General features: G+C 31.4%; 2 protein-coding genes and 1 long non-coding RNA gene across 3 annotated transcripts; 1 reads left to right on the forward strand and 2 right to left on the reverse strand.

Moving 5' to 3' along the window:
- The first annotated feature begins 597 nt into the window (after positions 1-597).
- On the forward strand, positions 598-2900 carry LOC114166369 (growth-regulating factor 5-like). Its single transcript, XM_028051088.1, has 4 exons — positions 598-1122; positions 1294-1774; positions 1919-2262; positions 2384-2900. The coding sequence occupies exons 1-4, from the start codon at positions 927-929 to the stop codon at positions 2389-2391; spliced, it is 1029 nt and encodes a 342-aa protein (XP_027906889.1). The 5' UTR covers positions 598-926; the 3' UTR covers positions 2392-2900.
- Positions 2901-5165: 2265 nt separating this feature from the next.
- Positions 5166-11106, reverse strand: LOC114167383. Its single transcript, XR_003600207.1, has 3 exons — positions 10724-11106; positions 6259-6347; positions 5166-5355 (listed from the first exon to the last, which is right to left on the reverse strand). It is a non-coding gene; the product is annotated as an uncharacterized LOC114167383 (long non-coding RNA).
- On the reverse strand, positions 7298-9063 carry LOC114167382 (leucine-rich repeat extensin-like protein 6). The gene has a single exon (XM_028052465.1). The coding sequence runs from the start codon at positions 8369-8371 to the stop codon at positions 7874-7876; it is 498 nt and encodes a 165-aa protein (XP_027908266.1). The 5' UTR covers positions 8372-9063; the 3' UTR covers positions 7298-7873.
- Positions 11107-24089: the final 12983 nt, after the last annotated feature.

A 24089-nucleotide genomic window follows, 5' to 3' on the forward strand; every position in this document is an offset into this window, starting at 1 on the left:
TGCATTTTCATTCAGTAGTTTCTTCAAACACTTTATCTTCTTTTCTCTCATGATTAAGGGGTTTGAGAAAGTAATGAGCTTTATAATCAGGATCAAGTTTGGTGAAGTGGGATTGTGGAAATGATTAAGGAGGAGAGACGGGAGGGGGAAATTGAGTGTAATGTAACCGAGAATGGAGTGATGAAAGTGAGAGAGGGTTGGGTTTTGGGGTGGGAGAAAATGTGAAAAAGGAGAAAGCATCAATCCGTGGCCAAAAAAAGCAGGATTCAGCTCTAGCCTTGGCCTCCAAATCTATCAATGAGATAGCGCCACGCATGGTGAGGCCAAAAAAGATTAAAAACGACACGTACGAGACTTTCTCTTATTCAAAAAGTTACCATGCCATGCCCTCCCTCGGATTGCAAAACAAAAGAGATTGATATAGGCACAGCCACTATTGCTCGGCAGCTTACACTTCACATAATCGGATGGATGGCACTGTTTTCCATGAGTGATGTGGAGACAGCAAAACCAAAGATGCATGGACTAACATGCATTTCATTTTAATTTTTCTTCTTTCCTTTGTACATTTGTTTATGGATTTCTGTAAAGATGTCAGAGACAAAGGCAGCTGCAGAGAAAAAAACAGAAGCAACAGAGGTGCAGTCATTATAAGAGCAGACTCACTCACTCACCCATCCAGCACATTAGAGAAATAGAGAGAGGTGGCAGAAAGCCAGAAGCATCATCAGACTATCACACCCATTACTATTATCCATGCACAGGAGAAGAATCTGCACAAAAATTACTATCACCCCACCTAAACAAAATTAATCCCTCTTCACTTCATTCTTTCAAATCCTATATCTTCTTCCACCTCTTCTTCACTTCACCTCACCACTATTCACACAAACAAACACACTCTTCCTTCTTCTTTCTGTCAAACAATGATGAGTGCAACTGCAACTGCAAGTGCCAGGAATAGGTCTCCTTTCACACCATCTCAGTGGCAAGAGCTTGAGCAACAGGCTCTTGTTTTCAAATACATGGTCACAGGAACACCTATCCCACCAGATCTCATCTACTCGATTAAAAGAAGTCTCGACTCTTCGATTTCTTCAAGACTCTTTCCACATCATCCAAGTAAGTCTTTTGCAGTTCTGCTATCTATCGATTTTGAGTCCATGGATAACCTTTTTTTTTTTTTTTAAAAAAAAAAGGAAAGATACGCTGGTGGTTATTATTATATGTCTACTTTTTATGAGGGACAAATAAAATTTAGAGCCTGGTTTGTTGTCATAACTCTGGCTGCAGTTGGGTGGGGATGTTTTGAAATGGGATTTGGCAGAAAAGTAGACCCAGAGCCAGGAAGGTGCAGAAGAACAGATGGCAAGAAATGGAGATGCTCAAAGGAAGCATATCCAGACTCCAAGTACTGTGAAAGACACATGCACAGAGGCAGAAACCGTTCAAGAAAGCCTGTGGAAGTTTCTTCAGCAACAAGCACCACCGCCACCAACACCTCCCAAACAATCCCATCCTATACCAGAAACCTTTCCTTGGCAAACCCCACCATAACTTCACCCTCTTTCCCTTTCTCTCCTTTGCCCTCTTCTATGCCCTGTGACTCCCAACCCTTTTCCCAATCCTACCAAAACCCTTCTCTCAATCCCTTTTTCTATGCCCAATCAACCTCCTCTAGACCCCCAGATTCTGATTTTCCACCTCAAGATGCCACTACCCACCAGCTGTTCATGGACTCTGCTTCTTATTCTCATGATGAGAAGGATTACAGGTTTGTTTTCTAAAAATACTACTTTGTCCTTTTATCATTTTATTTTGGTCTTCAAATGAGTCTAATGATATATGGTGATTGATTCATTGCTTTTGTGAATTATTAAGATCAAGATGTAATCTTTCTGATGATTCTTGCAAGCAGGCATGTTCATGGAATAAGGGAAGATGTGGATGAGAGAGCTTTCTTCCCAGAAGCTTCAGGAACAGCGAGGAACTACACTGACTCGTATCAACCACTATCAATGAGCTCCTACAAGTCCTATTCAAACTCCAGCTTTCAGAACATCAATGATGCCACCAACCAAAGACAGCAAGAGCAACAACACTGCTTTGTTCTGGGGACTGACTTCAAATCAACAAGGCCAAGCAAAGAGAAAGAAGCTGAGACAACAAGCCAGAGACCCCTTCATCGTTTCTTTGGGGAGTGGCCACCAAAGAACACAGATTCCTGGCTAGATCTTGCTTCCAACTCCAGAATCCCAACCGGTAACAATGAACAATGATCATGCTGCTTCCCCACTCTCATTATCATACCCTTTTTAATATTCCACTTCATGCTTACCTATAAAATTATTTGTACTTATGTAGTCTCCTTTATCCTTGGCAGATGAATGATGTTTTTTCTTTTGTTATTATGAGCTGGTGGATACGGCCAAGAGAGAGAGAGACTCGTTGATAAAGATCAGTTTTTTGTGGCTGGGGTGATTTTCTTTTACAAAAGGTGTGATGTTATTGTGTTAAGTGGGGGACCACATCAGGATTTGTGTCTTTGCTTTGCTAGATATTTATATATGCTTCTTTCTTCCCCTTGAAGAAAAGTTAAAAAAAAAAAAACATGTCTCAGATTTGCACACTATGTTGTTTGACTGGAAAGCATATTAAGTTGCTCTGCAGTCTGCTTTATAATGGGTGGTAGCAAGGACAATTCAAATAAGCTCTGATGTTTGTGTTTCTTCTGAACCTTGTTATGTGCATGGACCCAGTAGTAGGGAACATGTGCAATGAATATTTGCATACAATACCACCACTATTAGGATTATTAGTGAGGACACTTTCCAACAACAACAACAACCAAACTCTCTCTTACTCATCTAATGGACTAGGGTATAGACACTGCAGATTCATATCAGGCTTTCAAGCTTTTCATCATTACTTCCATTGAATATTAGATTTTTTTTTTCTCTGTTTCATTGAACCGTAAACGTGGGTAACTGCTAAACCTTAATCAAACCTTCTAACCTCAATCATTATCCAAGTTAAATGGTCTTACACGACAATGTAGGGAGTAAAAATAAAGTGTTTGCAATTGCAATTTTGGAGTTGTTCAAAGTTGTTTTAAGAAGTAAAAGTAAGTCACAGGAAAACTACAAAAGAGTACTATGTGCCAATTGTACTGCATATTATTCCCTTCCCATAGGGGTATTTACTTATTTGCAAATTACAGTTCACTCCTGCCCCCAACTTTATATCCTTTCGGATATATTCCAAGTGAAATGATTTTTGTCAAAATTGTAAATTCCAATACCATCTCAGAAATTGGGTTGGTCGTCTGATTTTTTAGGTGAATCAATAATTGAAAGGGAGTGAGACTTCAAGCCTAAAATCAACTTTATCCAATCCAATGTCTTGAAAACTAACTATAAATGCTTCATTTCTTTTCAATTTATATATACTACGTCCTTGTTTTCATTTTAAGCTGAATTACACTCAATTAACTTCTTTTAGATTCATTCAATAATGGAATAATTAAGTGTTTTCTGTGGATGTGGTTACTTTATATATCTTGATTTTCCATAAAGATACCATGTAAATACAAACATTGGAATGCATGGCTGAAACAATCTCAAATATTATATGCAACAAGATATCACTGTAAGCATGTAATCAAAATCCTAAGTATCTTTACTGTTCCTTTTGTTACTTATGTGGTGGAGAAGAGAAAAACAAAACTGGCCCAAGATACCCATCATGCACCTTTCTAAGCTATCAACATCACATGATTGTGAAGCTTTGGAGTCAAATAGTATTAATGAAATACATTATCGGAGCTGAAAAATATTGTTTAATGATGAAGAAAAACAGAGTGTGATTTTAAGGAAAAGGGAAAATGTTGTAGTGAAGTTGCATAAAGAGAAATGATAAATGAAAAGATGGAAAGAGAAGCATGGGTTGTGGAATTGAGAGAGCAAATGATGATTGTGTGGCATGTTATGTTGGTGGTAAAGTTGCACAAAGAGAGAATTCTAATGTGTGTTTGTGTCTTTTATTTTTAAAGCATCAAGAGCAACTAGTGCTTTTCAAACGTGAATTCTCAAATCAATCACTTTCATCACCTCTAGGAATTTCAACAAAAAGAGACCAAACAACAGATTCCCTTCTTTTTCTTTATTTTTCATTTAATGCAACATTCGTCATACAAATACAAAACTAGTAAGAGTAGTATGAAATAGCATTCAAAAAAGAAAATGGATGATATTGCAACCATCTTATTGAAAACAAATACAATAGTGACAATGAAAATAAGTAAGTTCTTAGTTTCCAAATTTTCTTTTTTAATTTATAGTATAAGAGTATAATTGATGTGAAGAATTCCATTTTATTAAAAAAAAATAAAAATCTACCATCTTATTTAATGTAAAAAAATAAACATAAATGAATGTTAAAAACATTTTTTTTCACAGTAGTATCTGTGTATGAATAACTAATTTTTATGAAAATTTCCTTCCCTCGAATCCCATTTTTCTATTCAGAGATTTAAAATTGTATTTGAAGTGTCAAAATCATTATACTCAAATCAATGACACGTTGATTGAGAATACTATGTTATAAGTGAGATAAGAAAAACTGTTTTCATTAATGCAATATTTTACAATTTGACATTTGTTGTCGAATATTAATTAGAATTTAAAGTGAATTTAAGTAATTTTGACACTATAATTTTTACAATATATACAAATGTGAGTTAGTTTTTTTTTTTTTTTCCTTTTGATCCTAGTTTTTTTTTACCTTTTGTTGAAGTCCTCCGAAATTGGATTGTAATTGCAGCTGAAATTGGGCCACATCATGATAACAAAATTTGTAGTTGTTATATTTTTTGTGTCACTTGGGCATAGTTCCAGTAGAGTACTATATAGTCCAAGTACAAACATATAATCATATCATTTTAGAAAATAAAAGAAGTAGGTTAAAATATGAAGTTATGTAATTAGGAAGGAAATTCAAAATGTCATAAACGTTAATGTGAATATAATAGGAAATGAAAACATTGGAACAGAAAAGTTTATCTGAGCAAACTTTTTCATAAGAGAAAAAAATTGAAATTAGGTTTTTCGTCAGTTAAAGTTAATTAATGTACGAACTAATGTTCATATATGTTTTTTCTTCTTATTTTTATTTTTTGTAAACTGTTTATGGATAAACTCAAAATGCTTAAAGACAGATGATAGCAGAACATTATTACAATGAAACACAGTGCTACAATTTCCACATGTTTGATTACACATTTCGGAGTGATTTTGAGCTAAATTCTAAGTGAAATGCAAACATAAGCTTTATCATTGTGCAATGATTTTCTCTGACCTGCACAAGTAATGAGCCAATCAATGTTTTAGAATAACTGTAATTATTTATTTGAGTCAAAAATGGATCATTAATTGAGAGAAAAACATGAGTAACAATTTGAGACAATGATTTGGAAAAGTGATAAATTGTTTACTCGAGTCAAGATACTATATTGATGGATCAATAAATGAATGAAGAACTAGTCAAGTAGAAATTTGAAGCAATGCTTTAGAGAATTTGGATACTCTCTGTGCCAAGTTGAACAAGGAATGAAATGAATGATATCAAACACCCATTTACCTACAATTTTAACACCAAACGACCTACTCAATTTATGTTTCGTCAACAACAAACGCAAAACCTTAACTATTAAAACTCCCAGAATGACAAACAAATTGAAATGCCTTTCGTCAAGCACCATTATCATCTTCCTTTCCATAGCTCAAAAAGCAATATTAAATCTACAAAACATTCATTCAGGAAATTTCAGGCTATTCACAAAATTTTCAACTTCTTTTCATGTATATAAGCATTTGCTACTTCATAGAAATGCTACCATTGATTGTTGATCTAGTTGGCACAAGATAACATCCGAAAGATAACTTTTAGCTTGTGAGAAGTTTATTTCATCCTTTTCTCTCTTAGAAGTGTTTTTAGAAAATTTTGTCCCTAAGATCCTAGCCAGTAAACTTCTTCACAAGCTAAAACTAACTAATACATAAGTTAAGAATCTAATTTCGGATTAGCTAATACGAGTGAACTTACTCAGATTAACTTATCTGTGAACAAATTTTAACTTAAAGCTGAAGTTTCTTTAACTTTTCTTTCATACTTTCTTCTTTTAAAAATACTTATGAAAAAGTTTATCAAACAGACACTTAATATTTGAATTGGAAGAATAATGGGATATGAACAATCTACCTGGTGGCAAAAGATACTACCGTGTACGAGAGCTCTCCTCTTAGTGTTGTGCTGATGGGATGTGACTTGAATATTCTGCTATAGAGAGACTGTGTACACCCATATCAATCATCAGTACAATCAATAATTCTGGAATAAAAGTTTATTAAGATCGTTCTTCACAAAATTGAACAAATCCCAAGGGGTGAACCGTAGTTTGCAAGTTTATTGAGGATGAACATTTGTGACACTGCAGAATGTTGCTATTATAGATGCTTCATTGCAAGTAAGTTTATGTATGCAAGTTAGTCATATACATTTTGAAAGTTTCTAAATCTACCATGTTTCCCTTAATGAGGTTGATTTATTAAGACCTGTAAGCGCAATGGAGAAGAATCAATATAAACATAATACTGTCATCTGCTTCCAAGAACATACAAGATGTAGTAAATGATAGCATGCACTAAAATCACCCATTACCTTCTCTCTATATAAAAATTCTTCGAAACAGGAACCTGAAAACATTTTCTTAGTAACTATAGTAGGGAATAAAACAATGTCACAAAGTTCAAAAAATGTCGCTAGACAAACTACCAGAGATGCTATAAATGATAAACTTGCGAATTTATGCTTGTTATGTGGCATCTAATTGCAACATACCATATAATGTGTAGCAGAGGTTATCCCAAGTTAAACAGCATTATGTACATTGTCTAGACAGGTTATCCCTACAAAGGGCATCCTCCAAAGGCACAATTCTAAAATCATATAATGAACAATCTCGAGACATAATACTACATTGGGAGGTTTCAACCAAATTAAGGTTCAATTGATAACATGTTTGAAAGTACTTTTAGAAGTAAGAAATCAAGTTTTGGAACGTAGAAGCTACAACTGTTAACTTCTTAAAACCACATTCAAGATGTCAAACCCAAAAACATGCCACAAAGTCTTCTTTAAAGCCAGTTAGCAGTTAATTTTACTTCAGATGGCAAAGCAGAACGTCATTTCTATCAAGAAAAAGAAGAAAAAGGGTAATCGTTTAAGGGTGTGACAAACATTAGGCGAAATATTCTATATTTCCATTTGAAGTTGGAACATAATTACAAATCACAACATTTTTAATATAATGTAGTACTGGAGAACTCTAGACACAAGGACAATAGAATACAACAACATCGAACAAACAGACACTGAATGGAGGAGAAAAAACAAAGAATATATAAGATTCCCATTGTTAATTCTTTAAGGATTCCTAGCATCATTGTACACTGAACATGTTAGAAAAAAAATCAAATTAGAAAGAAAAAAAAAGGTACATGAGGGCTGCTTTTTCTTTCCATTATAAGCCAATGTAATGGAACTAAGGGAAAAAGTGGCAACACAGCATGAAACGTGAACTAGCAGTACCAATATACACAGTAACGTCAAGGGCCGAAATGATGGCATCAATTGCACACAATTCATGTTCCAATAATTTCTAAAATCATGGGTGTCTTTCCGTGCTTGCCTTTTCATGTTCCTTCCATAAGATTCTGTAAAATCCAACCAATATTCCCCTTCTCCCAACCATTACGCAACAAAGAATTTCAACCCATTAAAATTATAAATTAAAATGAATTGATAAGAATCTATTTTAAGAACAGCTCTCGTATCTGTCCTCATCGCTATTCAAAAGTTGTCTTCTCTTTACTACTAAGTACCCAACCATGCCAACTTGCATGATTGCCGCAATGCCAGCAAACAAAAGTCCAACCTTTTTCCCCGCATTCAGCTTGGGCGGCGGTGGCGGTGCGTGCACATGGTGGTGGTGGCGGTGGTGCATGAAACGTTGCGGCTGTGGCGCACCCATCTCGTCAGAAAGGGGAGGCAATGATCCGGGCGATGGAGCAACTAAACGTGTCCCAGGAAGTGACGAAGGAGGCGGAGAAGACGATGGTGGAGGTGGAGGTGGAGGTGGTGGCGGTGGCGGTGGGGGCGGGGGTGGAGGTGGAGGTCTGGACACCATAAAAGCCGGTGATCCTGATTCAGCGCCACTCCTCCCATTTTGTCCCTGGGATTGTGCAGTAAAGACATAAAAGCTAATGGAAATGCCAATAATCAAGAAACCAAAGCGCGAAAACGTTGAATCCATGGGTTTTGAAGAACCAATACGAATCTTCGATTAAGGCTTCAAGTTTTAGGGGGGATTGCTGCGCATCTACCCCCTTTTGCGTCGGGGGATAATCCGATGAAATCAAAGGATCCCTTTGAATCTATAACTTCCAATCGAATTAGCTCCGGCGCAAAATCCTGGTTTTCTTGTTGTTCGTCCGGAACATGAACGTACCTCCAAATTGGCGGCCTTAGGGTTTTTGCGATTCAGGACCCAGAAATTAAAAGAGTAAAAATGTGTGACGGTTCTAAACAATTGAAACAAAAGGGTGGGTGAATCTGAAGAGAGTTTTGGAATTAGACCCAGAAGGAGGTGGATCAAATTCCTCTCGGTCTCTCTCCCCACCTTCTCAGAAATGGAGGAGGAACGAATCCAGTTGAGAAGGGAGAGAGAAAGAGAGAAGAGAGAGACAGAGAGAAGGGAGAGAGAATACGCGGGGTTCAACGGTTGGCCTAATTTAAGCGAGTAATGAGGTTGTAACATGAAATCTTTCTACCTGTCATGACTCACGAAGACAGAGGAAGTTAGAGAGAGATTGCGACATGACGTGTCATAAATGGTGGGCCCCTATATAGTAAGGTATTATTTAATTTTGTAGGACCTTTTTGGTATAATACCCATGGATGGGTGTGATGTGGAGGGCCTCCTCCTCTTATCCTATGCTTCCCTCCATTATATCATATCCCTCATATATCCATATTTTATACATACTTCTCTTAATTAATATATATATATATATATATATATAAATTTAAATTTGTCTCAAATATAATACACATTATTTATGGATATCATGCATATAAGGAATTTGATGCAATTTACAAAATTTTAAGATTTATAGAATTATAATATAAAATATTAGAGTTTCATAATTATAATATAAAATATTATAAATGTTGGAAATTTTTAAGAATTATAAAAATATTAGATATATGAGACATTTAATTGATATAAAAAATATATTAGAGAAAGAAATTTTTTATTTTATTTTATTTATATACTATATATATATAATAAATGTAATAGAATATAAAATATTTACAATATCTTAACTTTGATTTTTTTATTCTAACATAATAACTAATTTTTAAAATTGAAAAAGATTTTAAAAGCAATTTTTTTTTTCTAAAAACTAATCTAAATTAAAAAGATATTAAATAAATATTTCTAACCATGAATTAAGTAATAAATCGTAAAAGAGATTCAGCAAACTATGAATGACGTCGTCAATCCAATGATAAAGTTGACCAATGCGATGTCATCCTTAGATCATTTAAAAAGTGTTATCAACTTTGATATTAATATGAGTGAGATAAAAGATTCTTTTTATTTATCATTAGATCAGTTAAATCAAGTTCAATGTATACTCTTCCTCTTCACCCTCATCACATGTTATAAAATTGTCAATCAACAATTACACGTGAACAAATCAAGACTAATCGTTAAATAACTTAACGTGATTTTTTATTTTTTTAAATAAAATTACAAAATTATAGATCCGAGAACTTTTTCCTTTAAAATACATATTAACAATTCGACATTTTTCATACCCATCAAGAAAGATATTGTTGTAATTACAACAATAATAATATTAATACAAACCACAAATCATCAAAATATTCACATATTTTGTTTATTAGAACTATCATGAGATGTAATTATTAGCTCTTTAAATGAATTGAAGCATATTTTATCTAACAATCTAGATAAATCTTCAAAAGGTTAATCCAATATCGACAACTTTCTTGTGTTGAACTATCTATTTAATACTAGATAATACATAAAACTCATGAAGGATCGATTATATTTACTAAATCAAAACTTTAATCAGTTCACAATAAACTAAACTCCTTTAAATCTTAATTTAACAAAATTTTCATGTTTATAGTCTCATTTAAATTTAGGGAAAATATAAAAAGTTTATATATATATATATATATATATATATGTAGATCTTATTTTTTAAATCTTCCTTTCATGTTCTTTAAAATTTATTATCAATATAATAAGATCTTGAAGTTATCATATTGTTTAGTTAATTAGGATAAAAACTATTTTAAGTTTTCTATACGGTATCTAACGTAAAATCCCCAAATAAAATCCTCAAATAATATGTTTATTAATCAGACACCAAGTTACCCTTCCACACATCACCTCACTATGTTCTTCTTCTTTTGTTCACCTCACCCAGCAAAAGATTCTTGTGTCAATACAATACACAGCGCCAAACAAAAACCTTAATTGGTCTTTTCAAGAGGTCTGAACTAATGAAGGGAAAATTGCTGCAACTAAGCAAAGACAAATAAAAAACAGTGAAAGAATGAAATATACCTTCATAGAAGCAACAACCTTCTTGACACGAAGTGCCTAGCCTCGATCACAATCTCCTCCTAACATAACAATGCAACAGTGATACCTAGGTATCCAGCGGTAAGAATCACTACAAACACTACCACAATCATTGTGCTCTGGGATCTCCATCAATCGCAAGAAAGAAGAGAGGGATCTAGGATTTATGATTTGGGGATGAATAGAGAAGAGGATTTGCTGATGAACGAAGTAAAGTGTATGCAGATGAATGGGTGACGAGAGTGAACTTTGAGGATGAACTTCGCTGGTGAGTCAAGACGGGAGTAAACTTCTCAGGATGAGTGAAGACGATATTGAACTTCCTCGTGACTACGGAAGAAAAAGAAGGAACGACTAACCTAAACCTAAATGTTTAGGATTTTTAATTTTCAATAATTAATTTTGTTTAAATTTGTATGTAAACGTAGTAGGTAAAAACTTTTTTCTTTTAATTATCTACGGATCCAATTCACCTTACTTACAGATAATATCCTTTGTAAAAATTTATGCTCTAACTCGTAAAATTTACATACAAAAACTTAGGAAGAAATTTTGTTTCCCCCTCATCACCTACATAAAAATCGGTATGTAACTCAAATTTACATACTCATAGATAAAATTTGTACGTAATACTCAATTTACCTATGAATCTAAATTCATACGTAATTATCAATAAATAATTTATAATTTTCTTACAGTGAACTGTATAAACAATCACATAACTAATTAGGGTGAAATAATTTAAAGTACCCTTTAATATAAAAGCATATATGTTTAGTCTAAACTTGAAGATAAATTCTAGTTCACGGTTTAAAGTAAATTATTAAATTAGTTGTAGGAATTGTATGTATTAAATATTTTAGTTTCTAATTTTCTTAAAGGTTTCTATTGGTTTATTTCTAGGTATGTTATTGGTTTGAGTTTGATAGAATTTAAACAAACGCATTACTTAATCTACTAAAAAAATATTATATTCAATTAGGTAAAATTTATGTATTTTTTATGTTAGACTCAATCTAACTCGATACATTTTTGGTTGGATTGAGTTAGATCAATATTTTAAAAGTATTTATTTACTTTTTTCTTAAAAATGATAATTTTAAAGTATCAAACCAATTAAAAAATAACATTTTACGAAAAAATAATTCAAGATTTAAAGTAAATCAACTAAGTCAAATTATACCAGGTTTAATCAAACTAATTCAAAACATGAAAAAATAAATAGATAATGTAATTTGTCCATATCATAATACAAGAGTAAATCTTAGATCGAGTCTCATATCACTCATACTAAATTTATATTAAAGTAAATCAATTTAAGTTGAGTTGAGTTTAACACTGTCAAAAGTAAAACTCAATTCAATTTAATTGACTAAGATCGAGTAAGGCGATAACCTAACCCAATAAGTGCTTACTCAAAATATAATACTTTAATATCAAATTATATAATAACAATAATAATAATAATAATCGAAACTCTTAACGCTCAAGATATATAAAAATTATTTACATATTAAAATATATCATGAAATTATTTGTAGGGTCTTTTTGGTTTGTGGATCCATGTGATAAGACAGATAATGTTTGCAACGTTCCCTTGTTTCGTAGAGATCATCATTGCGCATTGGTTCAGTGATTTGGCCATTCACGAATTTCAACTTGTTCTTCAAAGTTAACGCCTTTATCATAAATCTACTTCACGCATGATAATTGGAACAATCCAACTAAGATGTAACAAGAAGAATTCCAGGATTTTCTCATGGATGTAGATAATATGGACAAGCAGGATTTTGGGGATCTTCCGAGATTAAAGAAAGAAAAAAAGAAACACGTAAACAAAAAGATAGGAAGAGAAAGAACCGGGAGAGGAGCAACAATGGAGCAGAACGGGTTAACCCGCTCTGATACAATAAAAAGTTATGCCCCCATGATTGCAAGAAGAGAAGAAAGAAACTCAGGGAAGAGAAGTAGAGAGCACCAGTGTCTGAACGGAAGAAGAGAATATGATTATTATTTCATGAAAAAATGTAAAGCACAAGAGTATATTTATACATAGAAATATGGTTTGATAAAAGCAAACCCATAGATAAAAAAACACTAATAAAACAAGTGTACAATAGGTTTACTTAATCAATGGGTTATACGGGTTTGAGCTAGGTTGGACTCACTTAACCCACAACTCACTTATTTTTTTAAAAACATATTTTCTATCTTTGAACCAGAAAAGAAATTCTAATTTCATTGCTTTCTCTCTTACGTTCACATAATCAAAAAGCTACTCAAACAAAATCGTCAAAAACTACTACTGCTTAGTTGTTTGCCTTCGTTGAACACCATTGTGTGCTTCTTCCTAGACTAGTGGATTTTCAATATTGTCTTCATTTTCAAGGGTGTGCTCCTTCATCGAACACCACTGCTCTTGTTCATGGTCTGTTGTGTTCTCCTTCATCGAACACCTATGTTTTAGTTCGTGGTCTGTCGATCACGTTCTCCTTCGTCGAACACCACTACTTTGGTTCATGGTATGTCACGTTCTCCTTCGTCGAACACCATTATAGTTCGTGGTCCATGCATTGTTCATGCTCCTCTGTATCTCTATGGCAGTCCATTGTCACTCCTCCACCACACTTCCACAAGTCCTTCACCTGCCTATGCTGCCTCTTGCGCTTTTAGTTTCAAAGGTTTGTAAATGATTAAAAAAATAATTTTTATTTTTATGAGTTAGTGAGTCAACCTACTTAACCCATAAACTAATAATGAGTTGATCTGGGTTGTACAATTTTTGGCTCACTAGAAACTATATCGGGTTGGGCTCACTCATTTCTAACCCAATTTGTGGTGAGCCAACTTGTGTGAGTCGGGTTGACTCACTCTGACACTCCTAGTTGGGATTGGAACAGTGATGACAATTGGTCTAGGATTAAGGTTGAAATTTATTACACTTAAAATTTATGATACGTAAACATCGTACAAGTTATATTTCAGATTTACAATGAATATTTTAAATTTTTGATAATTTTTCAACAATAATTAAAATCTGATCTCAAGTAAAATTAAAACAAAAATAGTTGATATTTCTTTTCACCTCACATGTTTTTCTTTGTTTCAGATAAAAGATGAAAGATTAAAAAGGAGAGAAGGATAAACAAGAAGGGAAAAATAGTGAAATCCGACGTTATTAAGATTAAGTAACAAGAGTAGAAATGAATGAAAAGATTCATACATTTAGTAATTATTTTTTAAAATTGTTATCTAATTATTTATTTTATTATGATAAAAACTTTAACATTTACAAAATATTTATCATGTAATTATATTTATATATAATTTTTTACAATTTTTTTCATCTTTATGGGAAATGTATGATATGTTAGGTGTTTCTCTCTTTTTGATGTTATTTATCTTTTTCCTACTTTTCTTGTTATAAGTAGGTAGTTCGGAGAATAGAACATTATTATAAGAAAATTAAGAAAAGTAATGACGACTTTAAAGACAGTCTCAACTATCGCGACAGTTGTACTGGGAGCTTTAATAGTACTGAAGCAGACAAAAGTTTCTGCAAAAAAAGATGAAGGAGGACGAAGACCTAGGTCAGAAAATAAAGTTTGTAAATATGTGACTATTGTTGATATTTTACGAACATTTTGTTAATTCCTGCATATTTTGTGCATAATTTTGTTAATAATGTGTTGCGGATTCATAGCGAATGCAATAAAAGATACTTGCTCCTTCTAATTTGTACAGTGATAAAGGCATGGTATAGAATATGACTTTACAATATAAGACATTCTTTGATTAAGGTTGCAATCACACCCAACACCATCATCACTATGCAGTAGCACAAATTCAATAGTCATCAAGTAAATTCCTAATCATCGTTACTGCATAAGAATCACACATACAAGTTATGTCATCAATCTATAATTCATTTCAAATCAAATATATACATATATCCAAACACAACACAGAGCATCAAAACTCTCACCATTTCACTAAATCAAATTTCACCAAATCATTTATAGGTTCTGTAGTTATCAATTCTCATTTAAAAAAAATTTAAATCATCACTTCCCTTACCTTAAGGAGAACTTATAACAGCTATTATCTTCTCATAATTTCGCCACTTATAATGGTCTAGAGTAATGAAATTGATCTAGATATATGGTAAGACTCTTCGCACCAATTGCTTTTATGACTTTGGATCATCAAAAGGGCAGGGAAGGAGATCAAATTTACTCACAGAGAAGAGAAAGAATGGGAGAGAACATAGCTTATGAGAGGTGGGAACGAATGAGGTTTTGTATATAACCTCGAAAAAGAATAAATAAATATACATGAGGCTAACATGTCTCGGAAAGAATGATTCTTGGTGAATGAGATAGGTATATGAATTTTTTTTTATAGAAGGAGAGACTTTAAGAGGATAACAAATAAAAAAAACTCATATTATGGGTTTTTTTAATATGACCAATTGGGATATAAATGTGAGTTGAAATTGTTGAAAAGTGCATATTTGAGAGGTTGATAATCTTGTAAAGAATTGAGTTGATAAGTTGAGTATGATATTCTGTCTAAATTGTTTACGATTGGATTAGCTTAGAAATGATAAGTTTCCTCAATGGTTGATTTCATGGGAGAATACTATAGTTTAGGATGTCAAAGTGTATTGCAAGAGGATTCTTGAAGTGAGGACAGACGATATGATATGAGAGAATCATACTTTATGGAGCTAGTTGGGTTAACCTTGTCATGATTTGGTTTGAATCATTTGGTCTTAAGAGCTGAAAATTTATTTGAGGACTTGGGAGTAATCATGACAAGGTAGAGTTTCACGAGTTCATTCAATAAATTTGTCTTGTGGAATATGCAAGCATCTAACAAAATTTAAGCGTACAAATTCAAACCACAAATTTAACCGTACAAATTTAAGTGTACAAAGTTAGACATACAAATTTAAGCGTACAATTTTTAAATTGTATAAAATTTGTTATTAATATGATATTTTTTTTATTTTCATTTTACATGTTTCTCTCTGTCTTCGTTATTTATCCTTTAGGAAACAAACAAGTTATTAAAGAGAAAAAAAATGAGAATGTCTAGAACATTATTACAAGAAAATTTAGAAAAGTGATGACTTCAATTTCAAAGACAGGCTCGTCAATCGCAATGAAGGAGGACAAATGTTGCATAAGCATATAAAATCTTAAGTTGTATGGAACTAACATCAAACACAATGGACTACATCCTAGAAAACTCACTCAAAGAAAGACCATCCGTATAATAATTCAACGTGAGACACCTATATCCCAATGTAGAACAATCATTTTGAGTCATAACATTGACACGAGAACAACTTATGACTTATGATCCATTAACGTATCATTGTTGGATGGAAATTTCACTTTTTGAACAATGAGGAGGAAAATGATACGTTAACAAGTTTTTCTTTACAAACTTTGATAAACTAAAAAAAATACTATTTTATTATTTTATTTTGGTTAAAAAATAAAAAAGTTAATCTATTTTAATTTTATTTATAAAAAATTTGTCAAATTTGTGAAAAACATTTTGTCAAAAATAATTTTTCAAAAAAGGAATGTCCTGTAAGGCAGAGTCCAGCAGAATCTAACTTGCAGTAAACCACATCTCTCACAACCCAACAAAACTCATGTCTCTACACAGTAATCCACAGTTCTCACAACAAGATATCTCTAACAAATGTTAAACAACATTAGAGGTTTTGAACTCTGTAGCAAGGTTGTGGTATGCATAAGCTGTCAGTATGGCTTCGGTAGCAGTATGCTCATGTTTTTAACATAAGGTGTTATGTGTTGCGGTTAATTCAAACTGTTATAGTATATTAGATAGTTACGTTGTATATTATCTGTATCAGACTTTATAAATAGAAGTACTTATGTTTTGATGTTTTCGTACAAAGTGATGAAATTAAACTTCTATACAGAGTTTGAAAAATAGAAAAAGGTCTCATAGACATCTTACCGTATAAGAAGAGTGTGTACCTGCTCTTTGTGTGTGAGTGCCATTTGCCAACAGTATGAGCATTATGTTATCTTGTGAGCAATATGTGATTATTCGGCCAACAAAAACCTTGTCAATTCCCCCATTGGACTGAGACCCTGACTCAGCATCAAGAGCACTAGAAGCTCATCTAGAAGAAGGATTTTAGGATCATTCATTGCTCGAGCCAATGCAATTCTCTGCTTCTAATCTCCGAAAAGTTTTGTCCGCCTATCTCTACCTGCATAATATAGCACTTCCAATGTAAGAGTTAAACATCATACCACAAATTCTTTAGATAAGATATATGTATATTGTGTATGCAGTTTTGAATGCCATACATATATATTTGTATACATATGTAGGTTGGCTATTTCTCTCTGTAACCGTCCCTTGAGCAGACTGTGCAAAACTTTTGACAGTATAAATCAATGAGAAACTATAATTAGTATAATGTTTAAGATAGTTACCGTAAAAATCAATAAACTTATCGCTAAATCAATAAAGAATTTACTGATAAACTCTACCTAAACAAAAAAGTCCAAGTAGTCCTCCACAAACTGCTTGAAGAATTATGTTCTTGTATGAAAAATATGGTGGAATATTATGGTTTCCAAGTATATTATTCTATAACTTAAAGGACAAAAGAAGCTACACCTTTCCCAACATTGACATCAAAGAAAAAGCAATGGCTAAACCTCTATCAAGTTTATTCTTGGCAATTAATACAGAGTCATACCAGATTGTTAAAGTATTTGTGTTAGGAATCCAAGTGTGAGTCTAAGTCCCACATTGATCAGAAATGAGAAAGTAGAACATTAAGGACATATTAAAAAATCATAGTAAAGAATATTTTTATGCATTTCAATTAAAAAAAAAAGTCATTTTTAATTTTTAATCAATGTCATACCATACATGTTAGCATTTGCCTTAAATTAATAGGTTAGCCCTAACCATTTTTAATTATTATGGTAAAACAATGTTTTTTGTTTTATACGAATACATATATAATAACCTAATCAAATCAAAATGAATTGAGTTTGTATATTTGTTTATCAGAAGTAAACTCCTGTATATAATGCTAGATCAAAATTTTAAGTGTTTGTGTAGGATTGTTTATTAATGAATAGCAAATAGTTTTATTTTAACTAATTATAAATCTAAGAGGGTGACCGTTTAAAGTCAGAGTCACAATTTTAAATATTTTGCGTACGTAAATCTAAAATAGCTCATGTACAATTCATAACTTTTTTTTAAAAATATTTTAAATACGTAAAGTTTCTTCAAATCGTTTACTTTAGGATATACATTCATTAAAATCGTAGAACTTTTAAGTTTTTTTAGAAATCACATAGTAAGATTTATAAAACCTTTTTTATATCAAAATAGACTATAAAAAACAATTTTTCATAAAATCTATTTTAATGTATAGAGAACGTTAATTTAATATTTTTTTCTTCTAAAAATCATTCCAGAAAAATCACTTAAACGAACATAGTTCTAATTATTAGTTCAGGATTAAATACAACCAGTAAAACTAAAGCGATTTTAATAAAAATGGAAGTGTTATTTATAAACTTATTGACTCCAATTCCACATTGTGTAGTTATTATAAAATGGGTACAGGGCCTTGATAAACATATGAAAGGTGGGCTGATCATAAAGCATGTCATTATAATCTTAGACTATTGCTTTCTACACCTAGACTTTACTCTAGACTTGAAGATAAATTCTAGTTCATGGTTTAAAGTAAATTATTAAATTAGTTCTAGAAATTGTATGGATTAAATATTTTAGTTTCTAAATTTCTAAAACGTCTCTGTTAGTTTGATTTTTTAGGTATCTTATTGGTTTGGGTTTGATAGAATTTAAACAAAACTCATTACTTAACCTACTAAAAAAATATTAGGTTAGTTGGATTAAGTTTATCTATATTTCATGTTAAACTCAATCTAACTCAACACATCTTGTTTGGTTGGATTGAGTTAGCTCAATTGGATTAATATTTTAAAAGTATTTATTTACTTTTTTGTTAAAAATGATAATTTTAGAGTATCAAACCAATTGAAAAACAACATATTTTTTACAAAAAATAATCCAAGTCTTAAAGTATATCAATTAAGTCAAATTATAATAATAAGTTTAATCAAACTAATTTAAAATATGAAAAAAAACACATAACATAATTTTTCCATACCATAAATACAAGAGTAAATGTTATGTTGAATTTTATGTCACTCATACTAAATTTGTATAAATGTAAATTAATTTAAGTTGAGTTTGACATAATCAAAAGTGAAACTTTATCCAATTTAATTTAATTTTATTGAGTAGGGTTAAATAAAGAGATAACTTAACTCAATAATCCTACTCAAAATATAATACTTTAATATCAATAACAATAATTGAAACTTTTAACGCTTGATATATATAAAGTTATTTACATATTAAAAAGTATTATTAAATTATTATTCTCTATATTAAATATTTTTAAAAGAATAAAGGTACGCAAATAAAATAGTATTAATAATATTTTGAGTGTTGATTTTTTTTTAATAATTCTTAAATATGAACATTCCAACTTAAATACTTAATTGATTTTATTAAATCATTTAATGCTTAAATCATTGTTTGCATGATTTTCTTACTAAAAAAGACTATTTATGAAAAAGAATTAGCTTTTGAGGGGGCAAATTGATGAATTATATTCAAACTTTTTAATCTCATCATATAAACTATTCTTCCTTTAATGTAATTAATGTTTTGCTTGAATTGAATAAAAGGAGGTTCGGTAACGAATATGGAAAGGACAATAAAATTATAGTGAAAATAAAATTATTTAAATAAATTTAAAAAGTTAAAATAAATGAAAAATAAGATGATGTTATTATTGATAAAGATAATTGTATTTATTTTTTAAATTATAAAAAAACACTCATTGTAAGTGACTTGTAATTTATTAATGGAAATCCCTAATTTATTATAATCACCTATAAACATTGTAAAACAGTGTGGATCATCATTTTTTCTTCCCAAATTGCACCACTTATTTACCTTTTTCCTTCTTGGGTGAAGGAATCTAGTTTAAATAAAACTTAAACCTAGTTAAAAATTAATGCAATAAAAACTCACATGTATTCCCAATCACAACACCACCCAATTAAAAATTAATATGAATCTCAATTAAAATAAAATCTAATTATATATAAATATATATAACATACTTTTTATAAAATAAATGTTAACATTTTTTCTATTTACAATTTTTGTAAGTCCTTCATGACTTTTATTTTAACATCATAATTAATTATATTAAGTTATAAACCCTTAACCAGAAGTCAAAGTAACTCTGTTTTCATTTCTATACTTTTTTTTATCAAATCACTCATCACTTAATCCAAACAACAAATTAATCACAAGTCTAATCTCTTGCATGCTTCTAACAATAAATCGGTTAAATCAAACTATAATAAGATTATCAAATATTTTGCGAAGAATCTTGATCTTACTTGATTATCGTAAGAACAAAAGAAAAAAAGACCCGTTCTTAACTAATGTCACTGAAAAACAATCCAAAGTATTACCTCTGTGTCTCAAAGTTGATCTGAAATGGATCACCAAGAAATTTATGATCCCATATTTTTGTATTCATTTGGGCAATTATTTTCTGCATTCCATCAAATTTCTTTTTCCACTCCATCACAATGCTTCCGAAACATGTTTTCTATAAAAGGAGGAAATGTTTGCTTTCCAGAAAAAAATTCCAAAATTATTTATTATGTTCTAGAAAATGAATTCCAAAAATGATGGGATAGAATATGGTGCAGGAAGTAATTATCATTCATTTGTTGAAGAATCAAGCCCAATACAAACATTACATGTGATCTCATTTTCCCCTAAAACATTAGAATTTCATTTTCATTTTTTCCATAAACACAAATATTATGTATATGGTCTCTGGACAAAGATTTATACCTAACTTACAAATCATACTCATGCTTAGTTATCAAGATTATGATTGATTTATCGATTCAAGAATATGCTAACAATTTAGCTAGAAAAATGTTCACACTCCTTAAGATTATATTAAAGTTATTTTGATATAAGTGCTGCTTCTTGAATCACTCAATTCAAATTTTAAACAGCAATCAAATAGGTTTTCAGCGATAAAAAATTCACTTTATGTCGAATGAATTCACTAAACAAGTATTTGCTTTTATGAGATATAATTTTATATAATTTGTTGAATATCTTAATTGATTTTTTTTATTGTTAATATAGATACAAGTTTGTTAAATACGCAGTTACAAGCATTTGGGAAATTATATGAACACACTATTAAAGTCTTTACAAAAAATAGAAATAGTCCTACGAAATTCAAGAATATAGTTTGCCATAAGTTAGACTCACGTAGTGTAACCCTTGATGATTATAATTGAAAGTGTATTTATTTGGGTTAAATATATTTGAAATTCTTAAATTTGGATATAAAATTAAAAGTCGTCATTCTCTCAAACTTTAATAATTTTTATTTTCAAATTTTAAAAATAGATGATATTAATTTTTTTTACATATTAAATAATGTTTTAAACTAATATTTACACTAAACGGTATCGAACAATATAAACAATTCAAACACAAACCTGAAACATATTTTACACATTAACAAAATATGGTTAGAAAAATTATATATATTCATTTAAATTTGAAGATTAAATTATATTAAAGCTTGAGAGAGAACAATTTCAATTTTGGGGTCAAAATAAAACCATATTCATGTATTTTTACTTAATTTCAAACAGAAACTAAATTGTATCGAATGGAATGGAAAATCTTTGAATGAGATGGTCTAAGCAATTTGGTTTCTCTATATTATCATTTGCACATGTTTGGGAGTTTGAACTATACTCGGCCAAAACTCGAAGGTAGATGATAAATTTGCAAGTCACGTGCCTATGATAAAAAAGGGTTGGAGAGTATAAACCTTGAAATTGGGTTTGTCCTTTATGTCCTAAGGCATAATATTTGTTGGACACAAATTTCTTCATCAAACTTTCTTGAAATCTTTATTATTCGAACAATATATATAACTGGGATGAACTTCATGCCTCAAATTCATTCCATAGCATAAATAACGTGTAGAAAACAATAAAAGGCATTGCATGTGCAGCAGCAAAACAGAAAACGAAGATAGAAATAATGGAGTTATTATAATTAATGATTTCGATGTCTTTGACGAAACGCAATATCGAAATTAAGATTAATAATTATGGTAGTTGTTGGAAGAGAATGAAAAAAAAAAAAAAAAAAATTGGAAAGAGAGAGTGGAGTGAAGGAAATAAAGAGGAGGAAGTGTTGCAGCCGCAGCGCAGAAACGCAGTCTCTTTTTACAGAATCGTCCCAAAAGTGTCAGCTAACAATTGTCTTTTTGCTCCTTCCTCCTTCCCATGCCACCACCATCTTAAATATGCCCTCAAAATCTCTTCTTTTTTTCAATTTTAAAACTTGTTTTGTTTTGCAATGGCAGAGTGGTAATTTGCAGGGTGAGGAGGGGACAGAAGGTGGTATGTTGGAATTGTTGAGACAGAAGAGTGAGGGTGTGAAATGAATGAAGGTAAAGGCAGTGAGAGAGAGAGAGAAAGAGAGAGACTTATGGGCCAAAAGTTAAAAAAAAAAAAAGAAAAATTGTTTATTGCAGCCTGGTCCCATCGTTTTTGCTTTACCACATTTCCACAGTTTTTCCCTAAAGAAAAAGGAAAAAGATGATGAGAAAGTGCGAAAGTTTCGAGTTGGAAGACACTGAAGTGAAGAAAGAAAGAAAAGAAAGTGTGTGTATCTATCCATGTATCTATGTGTGTGTTCATTACGTGCCAAAGCATTGGAAATTGAGGCTATGTTTCTCACAGTGGTTAAACTTCAGCTGGTTGCTACAGGGCACCCCAGGTGGCCATTTGGAGGAATGGGGATGTCCCTATACCTCTATGCCTCCATACCATCCCACCATTTCAGAATTCAATTCTCCCACTTATATCATTATGAACATGATTAATGTCTTAATTTAGGTAGTTGAACATAATTATAACTTCCACTTTATTATTTTTTCTATTATATATCGTTTTTAACAATACCTCAAATGCATGGTGATGGACGATAACTAACATGTTTATTTTGTTAATAATAAGAAATGAAGATGAAAAAAGGAGTTGACTAGGAGAAGAGGAAGGAATGGAATCTTTGATTGGATTTGAAATGAAATGAAAGAGGGTTGGTTGGTTAGATTGAGAAGAAGAAAAAGGTAGTGGAAAATGAGATGGTAGGGTGTATAGAGAATGAGCTGTCTATTCGATCCATAACAACTCAGAGGGTTGAAATTAAAGGCACACAGAGAAGTAGCTATAGATGGAAAAATGCTCAAACTGTCACGCCAGCATGCATCCAAGCCATGCAATCTCTGAACTCAGCTCTTATCTTATTCTTCCCTACACAAAGCCCTAAAAACTAGTTAAAACCCACATGCATGTAGCACCAGCAACGCTACCATCTACCTAGCAAAACATAAATACCATCATCATGTACCTTCCTTACAAACATAAAACTCTTTTAATTAATATCAATATTTAACAACATTAATTTTTGTTTTCATAACAGACAAAGATATATATGTTTATATGTTTAAATATGATGTTGGATTTGGAGATTGCATCACATCAGAGTTACTGTAGAGGTTGGAAATAGGGTGGTAATGATGGAGAAATGTCTGTGGATATTTAAGCATCTTGTCCTGTACGTGTTGTGTCTTTTTCTGTGGCTCTTGCGTCTCATGGCCCTCTCTGCCACCTTATGCATATTTTCTCTTCTGCGCAGAATCTCTCACTAAATTTTCTCTTTGCAGCAACCCCTCTAGGGCCCCCCACTATTCCGTACAACTTGTTGCAGTCATCAATTTTTTGTCCCTTTTTCCCAATTCCTTCCCACATCCAATTAACAAATCAAACCCTCTTTCAACCACAACCTTTACACAAACAAAACAAAAAAAATCTCTTCTTTACTTCTTCAATCAACTAATCAACTTCACTCTCTTTATTTTTTTAACCACCAAAATTGTTTTTCGATTTAGCAATAGGAATAAACAGTTGGGGAATGCTATCAAGAAGAGAATCTCTTGTATTATCTATCGCTTTATATGTATATATTAATTTGATATTATATATATTTTTATATATATGGTTTATATTCACGGTCATCCAAAGATTGTCATTTTATATGATTATATGATATTAATTTTATACATATAATACTTTTTGATATAGTGTTTAATTTTGTCTATTTT

The sequence above is a fragment of the Vigna unguiculata genome, chromosome 10 (genome assembly GCF_004118075.2).
Source record: "Vigna unguiculata cultivar IT97K-499-35 chromosome 10, ASM411807v1, whole genome shotgun sequence".
NCBI lineage: Eukaryota > Viridiplantae > Streptophyta > Magnoliopsida > Fabales > Fabaceae > Vigna > Vigna unguiculata.